Here is a 22,355-nt window from a genome sequence, read left to right on the forward strand (position 1 = left end):
GGCATTTAAGCTTATATGGAATTTCAGCATGAGCAATAGTGTCAAAGGTTTTATTTAGCTAGCTCCAGGCACACCTACAACTTCAGTGACTTTCTTGAAGAAATATACTAAATTAGACATGATCTCCTTTTGGCAAAACCATATTGTTGTAGGTCAAGAGTATTAATATTTTTGCATCAGAGCCTATGAAATCAGAATTAAATCTGTACATTGAATGGCTTTGCAAGCTGTGCTTATCAGGCTGATGGGCCTATAGTTCCTGGGACCTGACGGTGGGGCCTGTTTATGGCCATCTTTATAATCCCGGAACACACGCTGTGGCTATACTTAAGCAGGTTTAGGAGGGGTCCAGCAATGTGCTGGTTGGTTAAACTGCCGGGGATAATACTGAGCCCCTTCGAGGTGGTATTTTAAGCAGTTAAGCTATGTTCCATAATAATCGTAGGGTGAGGAAGGGCTCAGGAATTTGTGGAGTGTCAATAACGGTTTCTAGTCAGTTGAATGGAGGAACCCCAAATTGGTGACCCCCCCCAGAGATGCAAAGATAAAGACCAAAAACAGTCCTCTGAGAAAAGAGCTATTGTTTCTACATAATAAAGCTTTATCCACCTTTCAGAAGCTGTAGCAATGAGAAATACTTGCTTCATGTTAGAGTTCTTCACACACATATGCAGGTGAACACACACACTGGATAAAAATTGTTCTAATGGCCACAATCCCAATCACAGCTGCTGAAATGACTACAAATGCTGTTGTCATGGCCAGCTGTCTAATAATATTTAAGCAGCTAAAGACTGACAGTTTGCATCATGCTCTGTTTTTATTGTAGGGCCGTGGTGAACTTCTCCTCCATACACCAAGTACAATAAGTACAATAATGGCCTTAAATACCTCTTTGATGAATGGACTAAACATTAAAAGTAAAAAAAAAAAAAATCACACATTTCTTCTTAATGCAGAGCATATTTTTCGTCATTGTACTTGCAATCCCATCCCCAATTTACACTTTTGAACAGTAAACTAAATTGTACAACGATGCATTTGTATATGTGCATTTATAGTTGAAACCACTAAGTGCATTTTGTATCTGAGGATCATGATCTAGAATTCTGGGAAACCTGCTATAATATTTCCTGTGGTTACAGAGAAATGATCCTTTACTACTATATGTAGTTTTATATAGCAATATTAATGCTCTGGTTTTGCCATTTATTTCACAAAAAATGTTTATTTTGCATTATTTTGAAGCTGACACATTCATTATATATCTAAATCATACTACTGGAATGTTCTTTTGGAATGAAAACTCAATATACTACTCTTTTAAAATATATAAATAACATTTTCTGTCATCTGTATATATTATAGAAAAATGCACATATTTTATGATTTAAGCATAAGCCAGCAGTGAGGCTGCCTAGACACCATGCTTGGAGAGGGGCTCCTTCCAATTTATTCTTGTTTTAATTTTCATAGCAACAAAATGCATTGCTTCTTTGCTCTAAAAAATGTATAAAATGCAGCATGTTGCTTGAACAAAACATTCCCACAACATGACAGGTGCCCCAATGGATGGTGCTCTATTTGACCATTCAAGTCAAGAGCATCACTTTGAGCATTGTGAGGTCATAGAACGGAGATCTTGCAATGACCAAATGGTAGGCATGAGGTCATAGCTCTCACATGACTAACCATTTGCACCAATGGCATGCATTTTTTAATAAGAACTATAAAACTTCAATGTCTAGCTTTATGGCTGTATCATGGGACTCAGGGCACTCTTTAGAATTCTGGATAGTTGAAAGGAATGGTACATGTGAGATCACAGAAGAACTGAGGTAAGTATTATTTTTTTTTCATGATCCTGGCAGTGATCAACCAGATATTTTCTGCAGTATTTATGGATTTGTGATTTGTGTGGAGCAACTTTGTGGCAACATGCACATGGTCATCAGACCACGTGGGTATAACTCATGCTCATGGTCATCAGACCACATGGGTATAACTCATGCTCATGGTCATCAGACCATGTGGGTATAACTCATGCTCATGGTCATCATAGATGATAGACGAACCATTATTTAAGTAATTTAATGTTCCAAAACCCACTGTACCTAGAATTTATGGTTTACCTAAGGTACATAAAGACCTGGTTTCACCCCCAATGCGTCCTATAGTGTCAGGTGCTGGGTGGTGCACCGAGCCCTTATCCATCTTTGTTGAAGGTACTATACATGGTTTGTTAGAGAATTGTCACACCATTTTGAGAGATACTATAATTTTCCTTGAAAGGTTATACAACAGGATGGATACTATTACAACTGACATGGACTTTGTATTGGTTACAATGGATATAGAGTCATTATTTACTAGTATCCCTAATGCATGGGGTATTGAAATGATTAGAAATTTCTTGTCAGCAAATAGAGTTTTTTCAAATAACAAGGTTCAACTAATATGTAGTCTTCTAGAAATTATATTAGAGAACAATGTTGTTATGTTTGAAGAAAAATTCTTCTTGCAGCAGGTTGGCGTGGCTATGGGTACTCCATGTGCCAACAGCTACCCCAACCTTGCTCTAGTTTGTTGGGAAGAAACACAAATTCTCTTGAATCCCTTTTTACATCAGGTGTTATGGTATGTACGTTTTGTGGATGAAGTTTTTATGCTATGGAATGGCAATGGTTCAGATTTTGCATCTTTTGTGAATCACCTGCATACTACTACAGATTTTTTTTAAATTTACGTATTGGATTTCTGCAGCTGAGATTGATTTCTTGATGTACATTTAATTAAATCTGATTTTAATTGCCTTAAGAGTAGAATTTTCCACAAACCAACTAGAAAAAATACATACCTACACAAAACTAGTATGCACCCCAGGCATCTCTCAAGAAATGTATTAAAAGGGCAAGTGTATAGGATACTAAGACTACATGATAATGACGAGGATGCACAACTAGCATTAAATAACCTAAAATTTGATTTCATAGCCAGAGGATATCAGCCAGATGAAATTGATAAGACCATATCTGATGCATGGCATATGAGACCAACTAAATGTAGACCTTATTTTAATAATAATGATGCTGTTTTATACAATACTTCAGGTAACAGTAATTCTAGGCCAAACAATGAATTTAGAGTAGTGTTACAGTTTGCGAGTGATGCTAACCAATATGTTAATGTTATTAAGAAACATTGGCACCTCCTACAGGAGGTACCACAGCTACATGCCATTACTTATAAAGAACCATTATTCAGTTTTAAGAACAATACATCACTCAAAAAACATTTATGTAATAAAGAAGTATATAAGAAGGCCTTTCCCTCTTCACGTCAGGGTACCTTCCCCTGCAGGTCATGCAGTGCCTGCTCTTATATTCACAGTACCAATACATATGTCCACCCCACTAAGCACTTCCAGTTACAGCTAAATACCTATGCTGATTGTAAGAGCACTGATGTTGTCTACTACTGTTTTTGTCAGAAATGTCCCGTGTTTTATGTGGGCAAGACGAACAGACTCTTTAAAGATAGAATTTTAGAACACCTTCGTGACATCAAAAATAAGAAACTCACAAATGCATTGGCCCACCACATCACAAATACAGATTATTCATACTCCTTTAAGTTCTTTGTGTTACAGCGCATACATAAAAACATTAGAGGAGGGGATATAGAAAATTTTACTGAAAGCCGTGAACAGAGATGGATCATTAAATTGAATGCAGATAAATACCAGGCCTTAATGGCTCTACTTCCTTGGTTCCTTTTTTGAAAACATGCTTAACTTTGGCCTTTTTAGATACTTAAAAATATTTTAACTCATTTTAATTCATGTTTAATTTATATATATTTTTTACATTTAAATCTATGCACTTACATATATACACCATTTTTAGATACATATACATTTTTTAAGTGTTTTATTAGACTAAATTTCTAGTTTTTCCATATATTATATAGTTTTATGTTTTTCATTGATGTATTTTATGGAGGCAGTCTATTTAATTTATATGTATAACAATTCAAAGATGTCTTATAAGCAGTTTTTCATGTTCATGTTTTTTTATATTTCTATAGCTTTAATGTTTTAATTGACTTATGACATCACTGATTGAGTCAATGGTTTCATCTGTATATAAGTAATGGAGTGATTTACTTTTTTGTCTGATGAAGCAACTAGTATTGCGAAAGCGCTTACCACTGTTTTTTATATTTTTTTGTGTTATTAAAGACGCTATTTTGTGGTACCCTGGTATATTTTTGGTCTTTCTTTACCTAAGGACAACCCTGCTGTGAGATGTATGCCCATATCTGAGATTCTGTTATCAATTTCCCTACAAGATGTTACACTATGCAAATGAAAATGAAGGAGGAATTTTCAAGTAGTTATGTCCTGAAATGTTTATATCTTAACTCAGTAGAAAGATATTACCATTTGAAGTTAGGGTAGAATTCAGGCAAGAATGGCCTTTGTAAATTTGCAGAGCACAGCTTTTACAAAACAATTGTCTGAAAAGAAATGCATACCTTGTCAGCTATCTTCAGACTAAAAGAGAAACTATCAAAACATAAATATATAACGGCATGATTTCAGATCTGAAAGGATTATGTGCTTCTGTATAAAAGTGATCCTTTCATTCTGTGTACATGTTGAGGCATGCAAAATAACTTTAAAAACTGATTTTTTCCATTAAGATTCAAGATGCAGCTGCTCCTTTGTCTTTGGAGGAGAAGCCCAGAGCAGTGAAGTTATATATTATGCCAGTAACACTCCCTGAAGATTTCAGTGAATACATATCACACCAATTTGGAGGTACAAGATTTTAAATTCAAAGAACAAGAATGGAGAAAACTAGTCCATATACTACGGGCAGAGGATGAAAATGCTCAGCAGTTAAGGGGGTCCTTTCTATTGAATTTTTTAAAAAATATCACTCCTACTCAGTATAAGTTTGTGCCACATAGAACATTTAAATCAGTAATATAAGCAGTAATGTACAATGTTAAAGGGTATGTTTTTGTTTGTTTGTTTTGCAGGGGGGCTTGGTGTGACCAGCTTTTCTTCCCTTAAAGCTTTTTTGATTATGGCATAGCAGTTAGCATCGTTGCTTCATAGTATTTGGTTCTCCAGTAAGGTTCTCGGCTGGAGAACCTTCTGTAAAGAGCTTGCAAATTCTCCCTGTGCATGGGCATTTGCAAGGTGCCCTAGTTTCTTTATGCATCCTAACGACATGCTGTGGAAGAAAGGATCCTCCTCTCAACTGTCTATAGTTGTGCATGTCTGTGTGTGTATTTGTGTGTGAATGTATTGTGATAAAGTTACTAATTAACAACAGCTCACGACCAGAGCAATCACAAGGACCTGGAAACAGATAATGTACTTCAAAAGACTCCTTTATTCCACTTTGTATCCACAGATAAAAACAGCTCTTCAAAACTGAGAACAAGAAATATTGTCAAGCGCCGGGCTCTCCCAGGCTTTATCAAGACAACTATAAGTGGAAAAGTACTTCCTTTATATACATTTGCCTATTCCCCTACTTCCTTAATTGTATTATTGGACTTAATTAATTAATTAATTAATTAAATTTTATTATTAAACACAACACAACACATTTAATAAATTTAATAATATTTACACAATAACTTAGTTAGGTTTATAAATAAATAAAAAATAAAAAACTTTTTATAAGTAAGGTATACCATAAAATAATTTAAATTAATTTATGGACCATATAATGCTGCTAAAGTGGATTGTTAAAAGTGCAATTATGACATAAAGTCGATGTATGTGTTTTCATTTTTATTTTTATTTACTTGTTAGTTTATTTCTAAAGTTTTTAAATGTTTTTAAATGTTTGAAAGAATATTAACCATTAGAATTTTTTAAGAACCATCAATTGGTTGTGTTTAATAATAAAATTTAATTAATTAATTAAGTCCAATAATACAATTAAGGAAGTAGGGGAATAGGCAAATGTATATAAAGGAAGTACTTTTCCACTTATAGTTGTCTTGATAAAGCCTGGGAGAGCCCGGGCGAAAGCGCTTGACAATATTTCTTGTTCTCAGTTTTGAAGAGCTGTTTTTATCTGTGGATACAAAGTGGAATAAAGGAGTCTTTTGAAGTACATTATCTGTTTCCAGGTCCTTGTGATTGCTCTGGTCGTGAGCTGTTGTTTACTGGTTTATCGTGCTTTTTTTCATAAAGTTACTAATTAACTACCCCTTCTAACAAAAAAAGTCAAGATCAACAGCTGATTTTCAACAACTATCAAGCAATAAACAAGAGAGAGAAAATATCAACAAAGTACTATTCATGCTACCAAATATTTACTCCTATATTATTTATTTATTGACATTTGTTTACCAGGAAAGTCCAACTGGGAAGAGGTACCTTTATCAGTGGAGGCCTAGGGAGAAAAGCTCTAAGGTAACAATTTAAAGTAATCAGTATTTACAAGAACAAATTTTTATAATGCAGTTTCAGTGAATGCATATCACAGTAGTCAGTATAATAAAATTTGTACTGATAGTCACAAACATAACATTTTTTATAAAACTTGTAAATTACTGAAACTGAAACTTTACAGATGTGAGTGGTGTATAAGATAGGTACTAATTTAAGACATGTAACAGAGTGAGGTATTAGAGGGAATAAGCAAGTTTAAGTGTTAACTCATTACATCTGAATGATGTCTCCAGGTGCATCTACAGTTAACTCCTATTGACATCTCTAGGCATCAAATATCGCTTGTTCATATTTGCATCAATAATAACAAAACCATGGTTTATACAAGGTTTTAAAAGATTTAATCTTAAAGCTTGCACAATGGAAAACTTAACTGTATTAGTATTTGACCTTTGTCTAGTGCAGGTAAAGAGACAGCAACTGTTCTTTTTATGATATTAATTTATATAGATATAATTTTCAATTTTTTCTAAATATCTCAACAACCAAGTAACACAGGCAGAACTCCTTACTCTCATATGAAAACTCTCAGTTAGATGAATAAAATGCTGCTGACAGCATGTGTGTAACTTGAGTGGTTGTTGAGATATTGTAAGTTGTTTATAAAATATTACAAACATAATAGTTACTGTGTTTACTATGACTTATAAAATTCAGTTTAAGACCTAGAATATAACCACTATAAAAATATTTTGTGCTGAAGAGTTTGGCATTTATACTTCTTTCATATCCCCTACGGTTCCAGAGATATGAACATTTGTTTGAAATGTGAGGACATAATTTGATTCTGTCAAAAGGCGTAGGCTCTGGCCATTGGAAGTTACATTGCAAACGTCCTGAGCGCCACTGAAGTGAATGAGTTAATACAGAAGCAGTGATGGAATGGTAATTTGGTTGCACTAATTAGAAGTAGGTATAGTAGTTTAAGAAATACAATAAAGTGAGGTATTAGAAGGGGATAAACAAGTTAAGTGATTTAGTACTTTAAAGGAAGGCATAAGAATGTGACTAAAGGATGTTAGAAGAAGCTATATCCCAGAAGAGGAGCAGGGACAAAGCCAGGAGGCAGAGATGAAGTCTTTTAGTAATGGTTTGAAAAGATAAAGCTGTGAGATAAACCTGATTGATACAGGAATTTTATTTCAAGTTGTAGCTACTTTATTGGAATAGAGACTGATCCCAGCAGCCTTTTATGGTTTGTAAAAGGTAAGCAGTTGTTTATCATTTGACCAAAGGGGGTGGTTTGGTAGATAGTATTGGAGTATGGGACTAATTGCTGGGCAGGCAAATGGAGTATAGATGATTTTGTGGTATAAGGTGAGCTGAGTATAACATAGGTGGTGAGAAAGTTCAATCCCAAGTGTTCTTAGTGTTGAACAGTGGTGGGCCTGGTAAGGTTTTTGCAAGCAAATCTGACAACTTTGTTGTAGCATTATTTAACTTTGGAACAAAGTGAGGCTTGTAGGTTGGTCATGATAGGGGTGTCATGTAGGAGAAAGGGTAAGAGATAAGTGGTAGCTAGAGTTATCTTGGCAGAGTTTGTAAGGAATTTCTTTACTCTATGAAGGTTACATAGTTTTTTTGGTGGGTTTTCTTGATACTGTTGTGAGTATGTAAATCAAATTTAAGATTGTTATTGATTGTCATGCCAAGTAGTTTTGTATGTCAGATAATTTCAATCATGGGATCTATGTCAGATGATCGATTTTTTGGAAACTCAAAAAAGATATCGAAGAGACCATATGACTGAGTTTCCGAAAACTCGACCATCAAAACCCCCCCCACAAAAATCTACCTTTTTTATGTTTTTGCAGAGGGGCAAGGCTCCCTCTGGACCCCCAGCCCGCCACAGTACACCCCCTGCAAATTATATAAACCACCTCCAAGATCGTACTACAGTGAGGAAAAGGGTAAATTTTCTGGTCCTCGCTGTACTGCAATCTCCATTGAAAAGATTTGAGTTTTCAAAAATTCGATCATGTGGTCTTGACCATATAGAGCTTGAGTTTCTAAAAACTCGATCAACTGATAGGGATCCCAGTCATGGTATTATTGAAGGAAGAATTTTATTTTTTTTTTTAATAGAAATGGGATTTTGGAAAAAGAGAAGTAATTTAGTTTTTTGGAATTAAGTAGCAGGTTGATTATCCTGTAGCCAACATTCAATAAAGTTAATAGCTTCTTGAGTAATTCTCTGATGAAATATGAGGCTATCTGAAGTGCGTATTAGGGTAGAATCATCAGCATATTGTATGAGGGAAGTTTGCTGAGAGGATTTATGTAGATTGTTAGTGAATATATTGAAGAGTAGGGGTGGAGAATGGATCCCTGTGGCATGCCAGTATTGAAAGGAAGGAAAAGAGAAAAGCTGGAGAGCCATTTAACAGACTTGTATCTACTAGTTAAGTAGTTGTTACACCATAGTAGTGTGGATTGTGATAGCCCTCGGGCAGACAGTTGACGGAGGAGGTTTGGAAAGATCAAGGAATACAGAGGGAATGAGTTTGCCTTTGTTCCTGGCATAGTTAATAGTATCTGTGAAGGTTAATAAGGTGGTAGTAGTGCTATGGGTGGGTCTAAAACCATGCTGTGTGGGGGTCAGGAGCTTTTCCTGAAGAATGTGTTCAAGTAGTTGTTTGTGAATGCACTTCTCCAGAAGTTTTGACAAAGGGGATAACATATTGGCAAAGGGTATGAAACTGGTTACATCAGATGAGGTTCCTTCTTTATAAAGGGGAATGATGAAGAATTTTTTTCCAGACAGAAGGAAGGCATTATTCCTTGATAGATCTTTTAATTAGGACAGACATGGGATAAGCTATGGAACTGGCAGCCAGCTTCAGGCATTCTACTTGGAGATTATCTGTTGAAGGAGAACAAGGTTTCAATTTAAGGAATACTGATTTGATGTTGGAGGTCTGGAGGGTGAAGCAGGAGATGTTTGCTGTCTGAGGAGAAGGCATGTCAGGATTGTTAGGTGGAAAATCTTTAGTAAGGGCTTTAATGCTTTCTATAAAACATGTGTTAAACTGATCAGCTAGTTCAGAGGGAATGTTATTTGGGGCAAGATTAGAAGTAGTGGTTGTTCCAGGATGCAGTATATTATTAACAGCAGACCAGAAATTTTTAGGGTTGGAACACTAATTTAGTAAGGGGTTAATGTAGTAGATTTTCTTGTCTGCTTTAATCTGTCTTTTAGTACAGTTATGTAGTTATTTAAACTGTTGTAGATTTTGGGGAGATCTGTATTTAACCATTTTCCAAGCCCTATCTCTTTCATACTTTAGGTGCCTGCTTTGGGGGGATAGCCAAGCAATATGGTTATTCTTTACTCACTGTATTCTAGTTGTGACAAGACTTTTGAGAGTGTGATGATATGAGGTAGTGGCATCTGTGCCAGGGAGAATAAGGCAGTGCATGTGTAACATATGCTAACATAGCTAGCTGGAGTTTTGTAAAGTATTTTATGTCACTTGGCTATCACACTAATTTGCACAGATGCTTGTGTTAAAATGTATTTGTAAAGTTGTTTGTGTTAAAAATGCATCAACAGTGGGTCCTGCCAGACAGAAAAGAGATATACATATATGTCAGGTGTATTATTATAACTGATTAAATGTATATGTTTTAACAGAGAATTCTGGAAGGGAAAAGGTTAGTCTCAGTCCAGCTAATTTCTTGCACATGAAAACTTGAACATGAAAATGTAGATATTTGCAAGAAGAGAAACAGAAGAAAAGTAAACCGATATAATCCCATTTAGTTTTTCTATACAACAATCATTTTTAACAAGATAATTCCTATTCCCCTTAGTACAAATAAGTACATAATTAGCACAGAAGATTCTAGAAAGTTGTAGGGATAACAAAATGTATGTGGGTAATATTTGACCCAACTAATCACTCAACATTTTCATCTAGTCTGTTAAATAATTAAAATGTAATTATAACATTGCTGTTGTCAAAAAGCTAAAGACACAGACCTTCTAATGTGATAATAGAGTTCTTTGAATAGATAACAACATTCACATGCAACCTCCTGATGCATTGCATAGGTTCATAGGTTCATAGGTAAGTACTAGGCTATCTGTCCGGGGGCATCTATAAGCCTAGGCAGAATGTGTTGTCTTTCGCCGCCCCCCTAGAGTAGTTCCCTGTGCCTCAGTCCAGCAGAGCCATTAGTTCCCTGTGTCTCTGTCCAGCTGAACCACTGCAGTGATCCCTGGGGTAAATTTTCTGTTTCTCATCCACTCATCAAGGTTTCTCTTGAAGAGTGTTAGTGAGGGGCTCTGCCTAATGCAGATTGGAATCCTGTTCCAAAGCATGGGGAGTCTCTGGGACAGGAATCTATCCCTCCAGCAAGTCCTATTTATCATTGTGGTGAGGTTTAGATCCCTAGAGCATGTGGCTCTTGGGGATTTGTGTTTTTTTAGGTGGAGCATATCCATCAATTCTGGGTTGGACATGGCCTTGTATGTCAGGCAGAGGTCACCTCTGAGTAAGTGGTATGCAACTGAGTACAGCTGGATTTTCTTCAGTTGGGCTGCATAGGGCATATGTTTGAGGCCAGTAATTCTCTTGGTGAGGTACTTCTGTGGTCTTTCCAGCTGTTGCAGTTGTCTTGTAAGGTACATCCCAAATGGGGTGTTGTACTCTATGATGGGTCTGGTGAGTGATAAGTAGAGGGGCACAATAACCTATTTTGTTCTAGATGCAAACCCTTTTGTGATTAGGTGGGCCACATAGAAGGATTTTCTAACCACCTTGGCAATATGATTATCAAAGGAGAGATTACTAAATACTTGGGTCCCCAGATCCCTTATTCCATTTTCTGTATTTAGGGGACTACCACATATGTGGTAGCTCGTGGGTACTTTGTTTTTTCCAAAGGGGATGACTATGCACTTTTTGGCATTTAGCTTGAGGCCATGATTTTGACACCAGGTATCTGTCTCAGTGAGACCCTTTTGGAGAATGTCTGTATCAGCTAGAGAGTCAATTATGGCCCCCAGTTTGCAGTTATCTGCAAATTTGGTCAGCCATAGTCCTCCTGTGCTTGCCTGTATCTCTGAGAAGTATATACCAAACAAGAGGGGTCCCAGGACTGAGCCCTGGGGAACGCCACTTGTAACTGGTTCAGAGTCGGACCTAGAGCCTGCAACTCTCACTATGTGGGTTCCATCTGTGAGCCAATTGGCAACCCATCTCATGACATACGGATTTATTTCAGGCTGGTGAGCTTGTCTATAATACCAGAATGGGGAATGGTGTCAAAAGCCTTTGCGAGGTCTAGGTAGGCTGTGTGGACCACCTTTCCCTCATCTAAAGCCTTGGTAACTGTCTCAAAGAAGTCCACCAGGTTTAGGAGGCATGATCTGCCCTTAAAAAAGCCAAACTGGGTAGGGTCAAATGTTTGAAGGTTCCCAATGTCTCTGTTAATGAATTCCATGATGATGCGCTCCATAGCCTTGCAGACCAGGCTAGTCAGGCTTATAGGGAGATAGTCCCTGGGGTACATTGTGGCTCCACCTTTGTGAAGCGAGATAACTGTTGCTGTGTGCCACTCTATGGGTACATAGCCTGTAGAGAGGCTGAGTTTCAACAGTGTGTTTAGGTGAGGGGTTAGTTCATTTTGGAGCTCATGTAAGACACAGCCTAGGACACCATCTGGTCCCATTGAAGCTGTATTTTTGGCTTTGGATAGAGCTGTTGTAACCTGTGTGTCAGTTATTGCTGGGGCACTACATTCTTCTGGTATGGTTATGAGCCCTTTAGGGAGTGGGGGGGGGTGAAGTTTGCACTAAACCTGTCTGCCAGAATATTGGCAATATCAGTCGGTTCAGTGTATTTTGTGCCATTCTGCACCAACTCAGAGCAGATCTGAGAGTTTCCACTTAGGTTCTTGACATAGCTAAAGGACACTTTATGGTTATCTTTGGAGTCCTTGGCAATTTTTCTTTCGAAGCTAGCCTTAGATGTTTTTTATGAGGGATCATAGTTTCCTGCTGATACTAATCAGGGATGTATTTCCTTCTTGGGATTTTACTCTTTTCTGTACTAGTTTCCTCCTTCTATTGTATAGCTTGTTTATGGCAGGGGTCCACCAGACTGGTTTCCTTTTCTTGGAGGAGTGAGTCTTGGTTTTGCTTGGAATAGCACGATCCATGCATTCTTGCAGGTTCTCATAGAGTGCCTTTGTAAGGGATTCAGCAGCTTGAACAGCGTTGTCCTTTAGCATGGGGGCTGTGAACCTTTCCACCTCTGTCTTAAGTAATGTGAAGTTTGCTTTTTAAAAGGTTTTCACGGTGGTTTCCTTGATTGGGGGTGGGGGCAGAATGTGGATATCCAGAGTGATTAGTCTATGGTCTGATCTAACCCACGAGGGTTTGACCTCCAGTGTAGAACACCAGTCGCCCATGTTGGTGATGACCAGGTCCAATATGTTGTCACCTCTGGTGGGGGTGTTGACCAGTTGATCTAGAGCATTTGAGTTTATAAATTCTAGGAAGCGTTGGGCAAGGAAGTTAGTACTTGAGTAGTTCTCCCAGTTTATGTTTGGGTAATTGAATTCACCCAATATTAGGGCATTTGGTAAGACCTTCATATTTTCCAGTGTCTCCAGAAATGCGGAATGGGGGTCCTGGGTCATGGTGGGCGATCTGTAGCAAGCTACTATTTGAATTTCAGTTTTGCCCATTGTTAGTTGCACATGGATGATCTCTGAGGCATTGTGCTGTGCCACTAACCTGGAGGGGTGGGTATTCTTGATGAATATGGATACACCTCCACCTTTTGTGTTTCGGTCTGGGTTCTGTGGCCGAAAAGTATGGTATGAGTTATAGCCTGGTAGTGCTGGGGTGCTCTCTGGAGCCTTAAACCAGGTTTCTGTTACTGCACAGATATTGATGTTCTTCATACTGAGGAGTGCCTCAAGCGCATGCATTTTGAGGTTTAGACTTCTGGCATTTAGTAGCATTACCCTCACTTTTTGATTACTTGTGCTATTTACAGTGGTGGGTTTGTCTTTTGAGCCTTGCCTAAACAAGGCAATATGGGGGCAGCAAAAGCCTTGGCCAGTATTTGAAAGCCTAAGGGCAACAGGTGCAAGCATCTCTTGTGAAGCAGCTTGGCTTATCGAGCATATCATCCCAGGTGAACAGATACTGGATTCCCTTTGAATGACACCAGAAACTTAGCCAATTGTTGAAATTGATCATTTTTTCTTTATACTGTGGCATCATTCTTGGTGAGGGCAAGATGCTACTCAGGATTAGGGTCATACCGGCCTGGGCTACGTGATCAGAGAACTCTTCCATGTCTCTTTTCATGTAGTCCAGGGAGGTACATCTCAGGTCATTCACACCAACATGGACAATAACAGAGTTGTATTTGTACTTGTTCTGGAGTGACCTGAGTGCTTGTGTTATGTGGTGGATCCTGGTGCCCGATACGCAGCTAACTGTAACCTTCTCCTTGTCCAGCCTAGTTAGTGGGACATCAGTGTGCCTTACTATAGAGTCGCCTATTGCTAGTGTGTTGGGTATGTTATTTTGCCTTAAGGGCTGTGATTGCATGGCACACTGATTATGTGAAGTATGTGTTTCATGGTTTGGGATGGGGTGTGGAGGTTGCTTGGGTGTCTGCTTTGGAGGTCACTGTTGCTTTTGCAGATTTTTATTTAGAACCTCCGAGTATGTTTTCATGTATTTCTGTGTGTTATTTGCTGGTGCTGGTTTAGTAGGTCTGTGTAAGACTGGTGGTGTGTTGCAAGTATTTTCCTTCTCCTCTTGACTGTCAGTTCCAGTTTTGGGTTGAGAGAGCTTTGCCTTCAGTTTGGTTGTATATGCATCTCTCGCATATATTAGTGTTTGGTGGTAGGAGGAGAGGGTTGTCTGTGTACATGAGACAGTTGTAACATTGCCTCAAAATGCCCATATTCACCAGTTGGACTGGAGAGTACACCTGAAACTGCCCTTTGGACATGCCTGAATAGGTAAAGTGAGCTGTTTTACTGATTAGCTGGTAGGGACAAATAGAGAGCCTTGTCCTTCTGGACAGTATAGGAGGTCTAGTGCTAGGGTTAATTAGTGCTTGCTATGAGTTTTGAGCAAGTGCTGGGCTGTGAAATGAATGGTTTTATTGCTTAAGTTGAATGTTTGTCTAGTTCCAAGGGAAAAATTGAAGAGCAGACTTCGTGGAATAGTCTAACCCTAGCTAACCGGCACTGCCCGGCACGCAAAACTGTGCAAATGCATTTTTTATAGCAGGGGAATGAAGGAGATAGAAATTAGCCCAAAATGGCCAATAAACTACTAACTTCTGGGCTACAGCAAACAAGGCACACAAATTTCAGAAAGAAACAGATCAAATGAGCAGGCACAATAAGCCTTTAACTAGAAATTCCCAGCTCAGAAGGGCAGAATCTAGCCTCTCCTCCCACAAGAGTGCAGATCACAAACCTTAATGTAAAATAACTGGCCTGAAGCCCAAGTGCTTAAACCAGAACTAATGCGCTTTTTGAATAACAGACACTGAGCCTTCAATTTTTTTTTATATATATAACATAGAAAATGAGCAAACTGATTTAAACAAATTATCCAATTAACCAGTAAAGAAACTCAAAACTGAGCCCAGTTCCAGCAGTCTTCAACCTGACAAGTTCTAACTGCACACTCCTGCCATTAGGGTGCAGGGGAACCTTCTCCAAAAAAGATGGCCTGGATTAGTGCTCAAGTTATGCAAACAAACCTAGCTTCAGCAGGCTTAAATCTAGTCTATGCTACAGCAAACAAGGCACACCAATATCAGAAAAACAGTTCAAATGAGCAGGCACAATAAGCCTTTAACCAGAAACTCCCAGCTCAGAAGGGTAGAATCTAGCCTGTCCTCCCACAAGACTGCAGACCACAAACCTTCTTAATGTAAAATAACTGGCCTGGAGCCCAAGTGCTTAAACCAGAACTAATACACTTTTAGAATAACAGACACTGAGCCTTCAATCAGCAATTCCCAACTTAGAATGATGTAAGCTACCTGTCCTGCCACAACCGTGCAGACCACAAACCTTCTTAATGTAAAACAACTGGTCTGAAGCCCAAGTGCAATAACCAAAAGACTTAGAATAACAGTTACAATTTAATCAGGCTACTACCAAGCAGTAATAAAGGCAGCAGAATAAACACAACTGAGTACTTTTAAGAAGGCAAAAGCAAAATAAGGTAATAAAGTAGGAAGAAACACAAATACAGTAAAAGCAGATAAAGTGCAATTTTTTTTAAATATATAATAATAGAAAACAAGCAAACTGATTTGAACAAATTACCCAATTAACCGGTAAAAAACCTCAGAACTGAGCCTGTTCCAGCAGTCTGACAAAAGCACTTGATATAGGAATAAGTTACTAAACACATGGAAAGACACAATGTGACTGCTGGGATGATTAAAATACTGGTATGGAGAATTATATGAAATGGAGTTAAGTCACACAAAAATATTAATTCAAGTGGGTATCACAGGGGTCAGAATTGCGATTAATCCAATTTATCCCAAGCACAAGAGCAGAAAGTCTAGAAAGAATTCTCCTGATAACATAATATTGTGTAAGAAGATATAGTAAGGAAGAAATAAACATTGCAAGATGGAGAAATGGTATAAAACCTGACATCTTAAATCCAAAACATACAAAATACAAATTAATGTATATGGTAATAAAAAAAGAAATTCTATACAACTGGATAGGCAACAAGCACTACAATGACACAGGAACCCAGGGCTGATCATATTTGATGATCTAAAAATAAGTAATTTAAGAAGAATACCAGAAATTAATGATGACAAAGGACTGAGTGGTGCAGAAAACTGCTTATCACTGAGGAAGCCTGAAGGGATGGAGATGAAGTGCCTGAGACAAGTGGCAGGATGTACACTGTGGGACAGATGAAGAAATGAGGACATCAGAGCAGACAGCAAAGTAGCCCAATTTACAGTGAAGGCCAAGGAGGATACATTATGGTGGTTCAGACACATCAGTAGACAATTTGGTGAAGAAGATTTGAGGGAGATCGGAAGAAGGCAAGAAGACATAAGGACATCCAACCTGAGATGGTTCAAAATGCAAGGTCATAGTACAAAATGTAGATTGGACATAGTATTTCACCACTCACTAAGTCCCAATTAAATTGCCATAATGAAATCTATCACCAGGACAAAGATGGAGCTGTTCACATCCATAGATATTCCTACAGCTATTGTGTCAAACACACCAGTGTGGAGACTGTGTCAAACACAGCAGTGTGCAGACTGTGTCAAACACACCAGTGTGCAGACTGTGCAACATATCTAGATGAAGCTGGCATTGCAGCAACTTATCCAAAGGAGATGCATTAGGAGCAAGCAGGGGGTACCATATCTGTCTTCTTCATTCAATAAATAACAGAGGTTGTTCTGATCCATGCCTGCTGCAAGATGATGAGCAGCAGTTCTACATTCTGTCCACAGTGTGTAACCTATACATCCTAACAGATAGTCCCATGTGGCTGATGGAAGAGACATTTCCAAATGGATGTTGTGAGCAGGCAGTTGTGTACCATTTGCAGATATTTGAGAAGTATGTAAAATGCAAGGTATGACCCACTCTATATAAAACATTCAAAGCCCAGGCTACATATGGCAATATTTTTCATTTGTTGCTGAGTGTGGCAAAGAAAGTGGGGTGGCTTGCATCTTGCGAGAGCAACATTTATTTTGTTATTAATGCTTTTGTGAGGTAAATGTCTTTTCCACCTTGGCCAGGTGCTGTGATTGTGCACTCAAAAGATGAAACTTAAATTGAAATATAACATGCATGTAGGTTTCTAAATGGAGGTCAACAATGTTCTTGTGCTAGCATTTGCCTGGGTCATGCCTGAAAATGGTCCCTGGACCAGTCCATCTACTGGTTGCCAAATAATAAATAAATAAATGTGCCATCACAGTTTTTAGTAATAAATAAATAAATAAATAAATGTGCCATCACAGTTTTCAGTTTACTGCTTGGAATGTGTTCTCCAAGAAACTGCAGATTTCATAAATTCCTTTGGAAATAACTACATTCACATGAAGTGAAGTAGGTTAAACACCCTCCTTTCCAAATGTCACAAACTGTCACATTTGTAAATGTCACAGGTTGATACGTTAATTTCCATACAGCATCTGGTCAGTACATGATTTGTCCATTTCCACTCTTCTTTGCACTCAGAATAACATGGAGCGGCAACTCTGGAGGTTGTGGACACTGTACCACTCAAATTAGTTTGACTTTGACAACCTGCTAAATGTTATTACTTGTGCTGAATGCTATTAGTTGTGGTAAGAATAATGTGAATGTGATAGGGAGGCTGTACATCATGGCCTGCGTGTTTCATGTTTTCGCATTACAATTTTCTTGTATGATTTCTCATGCTTTCTAAACTTTGAGGACTCTGGACTACTGTATTGCAGTTAAATAAAAATTTGTTCTGATTTTTTGATAACTTTGAGTTCCTTTGGTCCCTGGCTGGCTACTGTGCTTGACTATGTATGCATATGTCAATTACACTTTATAAGATTTTTGCAGAAGTATAAATGTGGTGATTGTAGTTCTGTTGTTTTTCATCTGGTTTACATCCAGGCAAGTGAGACATGATTAATAGCACAGTCGCTCAGTTCCGTTCGCCAAGTTTCACTTGTCGTCTCAGCTTTTACCTTTGTAAGGATAGCGCTTACCTAAATGTCATTTTGTTAGACATCAATACAGTTTGTAAGAGTAGACTTTGCATAACTATAGGCAACAATCTACTTAACACCGAATGCGTGATAAGAGACCTTGGGACCCAAGTGGACAGTAATCTCTCCTTTGATAGTCACATCGCCACAGTAGTCAGGAAGTCCTTCTACGTGGCACATCTCATCATAAAAGGGTTCTCGTCCAGGAAAGAAGAGGTCATCGTTAACCTCTACTCATCACTCATTAGACCCATTATAGAGTACAACGCCTCTTTTGGAATGTATCTCACAAGACATCTGCAGCAGCTGGAAAGGCCACAGAAGTACCTCACAAAGAGGATTACTGGACTCAAACAAATGCCCTACACTGACCGCCTCAAAAAACTCCAGCTTTACTCCGTAGCATATCGCCTACTCAGAGGTGATCTCTGCCTAACATATAAAGCTATGTCAAACCCAGAGCTGTTGGACATGCTACACCTAAAGAAATCCCAATCCCTCCGAGCTACACGCTCTAGGGACCTAAACCTTGTCACCACAATAAACAGGACATGCTGGAGGGATAGATTCCTATCCCAGAGACTTCCCATACTCTGGAACAGGCTACCCATCTATGTCAAGCAAAGTTCCTCATTAGCACTCTTCAAAAAAAATCTTGATGAGTGGATGGGAAATAGGAAATACACCCCGGGGAAAACTTCTGTGTCTCTGCTCATCAGTGGCACAGGAAAATAACTTTCTTGGGTGGCGTAAGCCAGGGAACCTTGTTGGCTAGGCTTGCATAGGCCCTTGGGCTGATAGTCTAGTACCTACCTATGAACCTATGAACCCTATAATATTGTTAAACTAAATCCTGCATAAATACAGTATTCTCTTTACATAGGACTGGAGATGCAGATATAAGAAATCTGCCATAGATCTTCATTTCATATTTCCCGTTTTACATGCAGCTTCAGGAAATGCAGTTTCAAAAGAAAGGAATGTTTCAGTGAATCATCTCAAGACCAAGAGGCTGTTAAGTATAACAGGGGCGGAGCTCACAGTTTCCCAAGGAACTATTACAAGCTGTGCAGAGATCTCTGTTTCTCAAGGGAACATTGAGACCTTTCAGAGACAGAAACAGACAGAAGACATTCACAGATTAGGCCCCTAAAATAACACATCTTATTTAGATGGTACAAGGCTTGAGAGTCAAGGTTGAACAGGTGGGTAGAACTGGCAGGGGAAACTTACTGAACAGATTATAGATATATGCTTTCAAGACAGTTTTGCGTTTCTCTCAGTTGTATTCTAGGTTCAAGACTTGTTCAGTTCTTGTTAGATTAAAATTCAAACAACTCCTCTTATATGGCATTTATCTAAACTGTTAACCATCATTTCTTCCTGTGTTGTAATAACTAAATTGACAATCTTCTTGTATTTTGTTGCTCACTATATGTGTTATATTTACTACATAATAAACTACACTTATTAGACATCCAGAGGATCGTGACTTTAATTTGAAAGGTGCAAGGAATGAACCTGTGAGATTTGGCACCTTTTCGGTCAGATACAGAAGCTGCTGATTGGTTTTATCAACCATCTTTAGTCTAATCAGCCTGGAGCCAGTGGAACAAATAAAGACAAATTGGACAGGGATCTTGTTAAATTAGAAAGGACAAGAGAGGCGACACCTCTTGGTGACTGAAAAAATACTTCAGGTGATGCTTGAGTATAGTGTGCTTTACCACAACAAAATATAAAATGCAACTTAATAAAATAAGTTCAAAAAAAGGGGGGGGGGTGGAAGAGTATGGGTGTGCTAGAAAGCTGAGGGTGCAGATAAATAGGAGTGGTGGTCCTACTCTTGGCTGAGGTGTGTTTTTATGATTGTTTTTTGACCACATTCCCTTTGTCATACTATATCACATACTGATAGGCTTTCGTTATTGATAGCTGTCCGGCTATTTATGTGAGACCACTGTACAGTGTATTTTAGAAAGGGATACATGCTTCCTATCCTGCAAAATGCTTATTTATGTTTTTTTTTCATTTTTACAATTCAGATTTTATTTAATGTAAAAAATTAACAAAAGTTTATTATATATAAGCTCCAGATGCTCCAACCATATTGGCTTTTTCCTGTGTACTGCCTAACAGTACCTGGTAAATTCCACAGATGCATAGGTGTTAGTTCTATTTCTGGGATTTAGCATATATCTCTTTATGTCTGACCATGTAAATAGAGCCTGTAGTGCTCTCAATACATACAGATATGCTACTCCTAGAAAGCATGCCCAAGTGGGTGTGAAAATACATGTATTTATAAGCAGCAGTCTGAGCAAAGGTGTCCTATGAACAAATAATGCTTGCGATCATATTTTCCATGTACTCGATTAATTGACACATCTAGCAACAGACTAAAGCTACTGCATGCTTGCATATACTAAAGAAAAAGCAAAGCTGATAGTTCTATTTCTTTTTCTTTAATACTTTGTTAGGTGGGTAATTGAACTGATTTTTGCAGATTGCTTTACCAACATCTAAGACAATAAGCAGCAGGACAAAAGTTATGCACACAGGCAATTTAAAATAGCCAGGCAATCAATATGTTTTTGAAATGTGATCAGGATTGAACTCAAGACTCTGAAACAGTGATACAACACACTAGTACGCTGCAGTGCCACATATAGATAGCAAATGAGGGCCACTACTGAAGCATGTACCTTGATGACATGAAGCTGCAAAATTAGTCAATAATCATTGCAAATATTAGTCTGCATAAATAATAATGATTAAGTCAAAAATGTTTACCTGTCCATCCAGGGTGGAGCTTAGGATCTTCAAATCGTCCAGGAGGAGCAGCAAAAGGAATTCCTTTGAAAACATCGATTGATGCAAAGAGTCCAACTCGGTTATTCTCTCCCTCAACCATTCCACCTTCTGTATACACTGGACCAAGCTAAGAAATGAATGTAAAAGTATAGATAATAAATGGATAGAGTATGCAGTGTGACATCAGAAATAATCTGACATAAACATTAAATATTGCAAAAGAAGTGTCAGCATAGGCCATGCTGTTTATGCCCTGTATTCTTTTTGTAAGGAACCTCTGTGGACATTCCAGCTGTTGCATGTGCCTGATCAGGTACATACCCAAGGGAACATTATGATGTACCTGATGAGGGCCAAATACAGTGGAACAATGGCTTCATTGAACCTAGATACCGTATCCTTTCTTATAAATTGAGCAACATAGAATGATTTCCTTACTGCCTTAACCACATGTTGGTTGAAAGCCAGGTTACTATCTACATGTGTTCCTAAATCTCTGACTGCTGGTTCTGCTCTTAGGAGTGTGTTATTGATGAGGTTATTTCCTAGTATGGCTGACTTCCTAAAGGGTACTATTATGCATTGATTGACATTGAGATTTAAGCCAAGAAATGCAACTTAGAAACAGAGGATTAGGAGTTTTCTAGTTTACAAAGTCAGCATTTTGTATGTTCTTAAAATGTTATTAGCCACTGGTCAGTTGCTGCAGGACAATTACTGCATGGCCATTAAATCTACTGTGGGGATACTGAATCGAGAAGGCCTCAAAATCCATGATTAATGAAACTCCACATTGGGAATACAGATGGCAGAACAACTGCCCTGGAACCTTATTGTACATCCAGTTTGTTATAGTTATTTAATTGTCATTTTGCTGCATTTTTGTTGACAGGATAAATCCCATAAGGCTCAAAGCTCTTTAACCTGAGAAATCCTAGAAGAGACTATCTAAAGCATTTACCAAGAACATGCAATCAATAGTTGTCTCAGTTTACAACAGAAAAATCAAGATTAAGTATTGTTCTATATTTTGTAATTCTCTATGCCACGATTTTGAAGATATTCTTTCTACTGTTTACATCACCTTTATATTTAAACAGTTAGTCATTTGATATCTGAAGGGGCTTTGTTTAAAGTCACAGAGATTTTTATGGTATTACCAATGGTAAGGGCCCAAAGGGAAGATGGTATGGTATTTAGAAGCTCCTCCAGAGCAGGAGCAGATAGCAATTGTATGATTAAGATATGAATTTGTAGATTTCTTTTCAAATTCCCCCCAACCGTTGTATACCTTCCAGATGAATGTCTGCTACTTTCAC

The 22,355-nt window shown here is 38.1% G+C and overlaps 1 protein-coding gene across 1 annotated transcript in view; it reads right to left on the reverse strand.

Annotated features, from left to right (window-relative positions):
- The window catches only part of LOC122791049 (bile salt-activated lipase-like), a 299,760-nt gene extending 278,391 nt beyond the window's left edge, over nt 1-21,369 (reverse strand). The window contains exons 1-2 of the mRNA XM_044058827.1: nt 21,358-21,369; nt 21,016-21,163 (exon numbers count right to left, since the gene is read on the reverse strand). Of these exons, the coding sequence (XP_043914762.1) occupies nt 21,016-21,163; nt 21,358-21,369 (160 nt within the window). The remainder of the gene's footprint in view (nt 1-21,015; nt 21,164-21,357) is intronic.
- Nucleotides 21,370-22,355: the final 986 nt, after the last annotated feature.

Source organism: Protopterus annectens, chromosome 16.part0 (genome assembly GCF_019279795.1).
Source record: "Protopterus annectens isolate FY-2018-M chromosome 16.part0, PAN1.0, whole genome shotgun sequence".
Taxonomy (NCBI): domain Eukaryota; kingdom Metazoa; phylum Chordata; order Ceratodontiformes; family Protopteridae; genus Protopterus; species Protopterus annectens.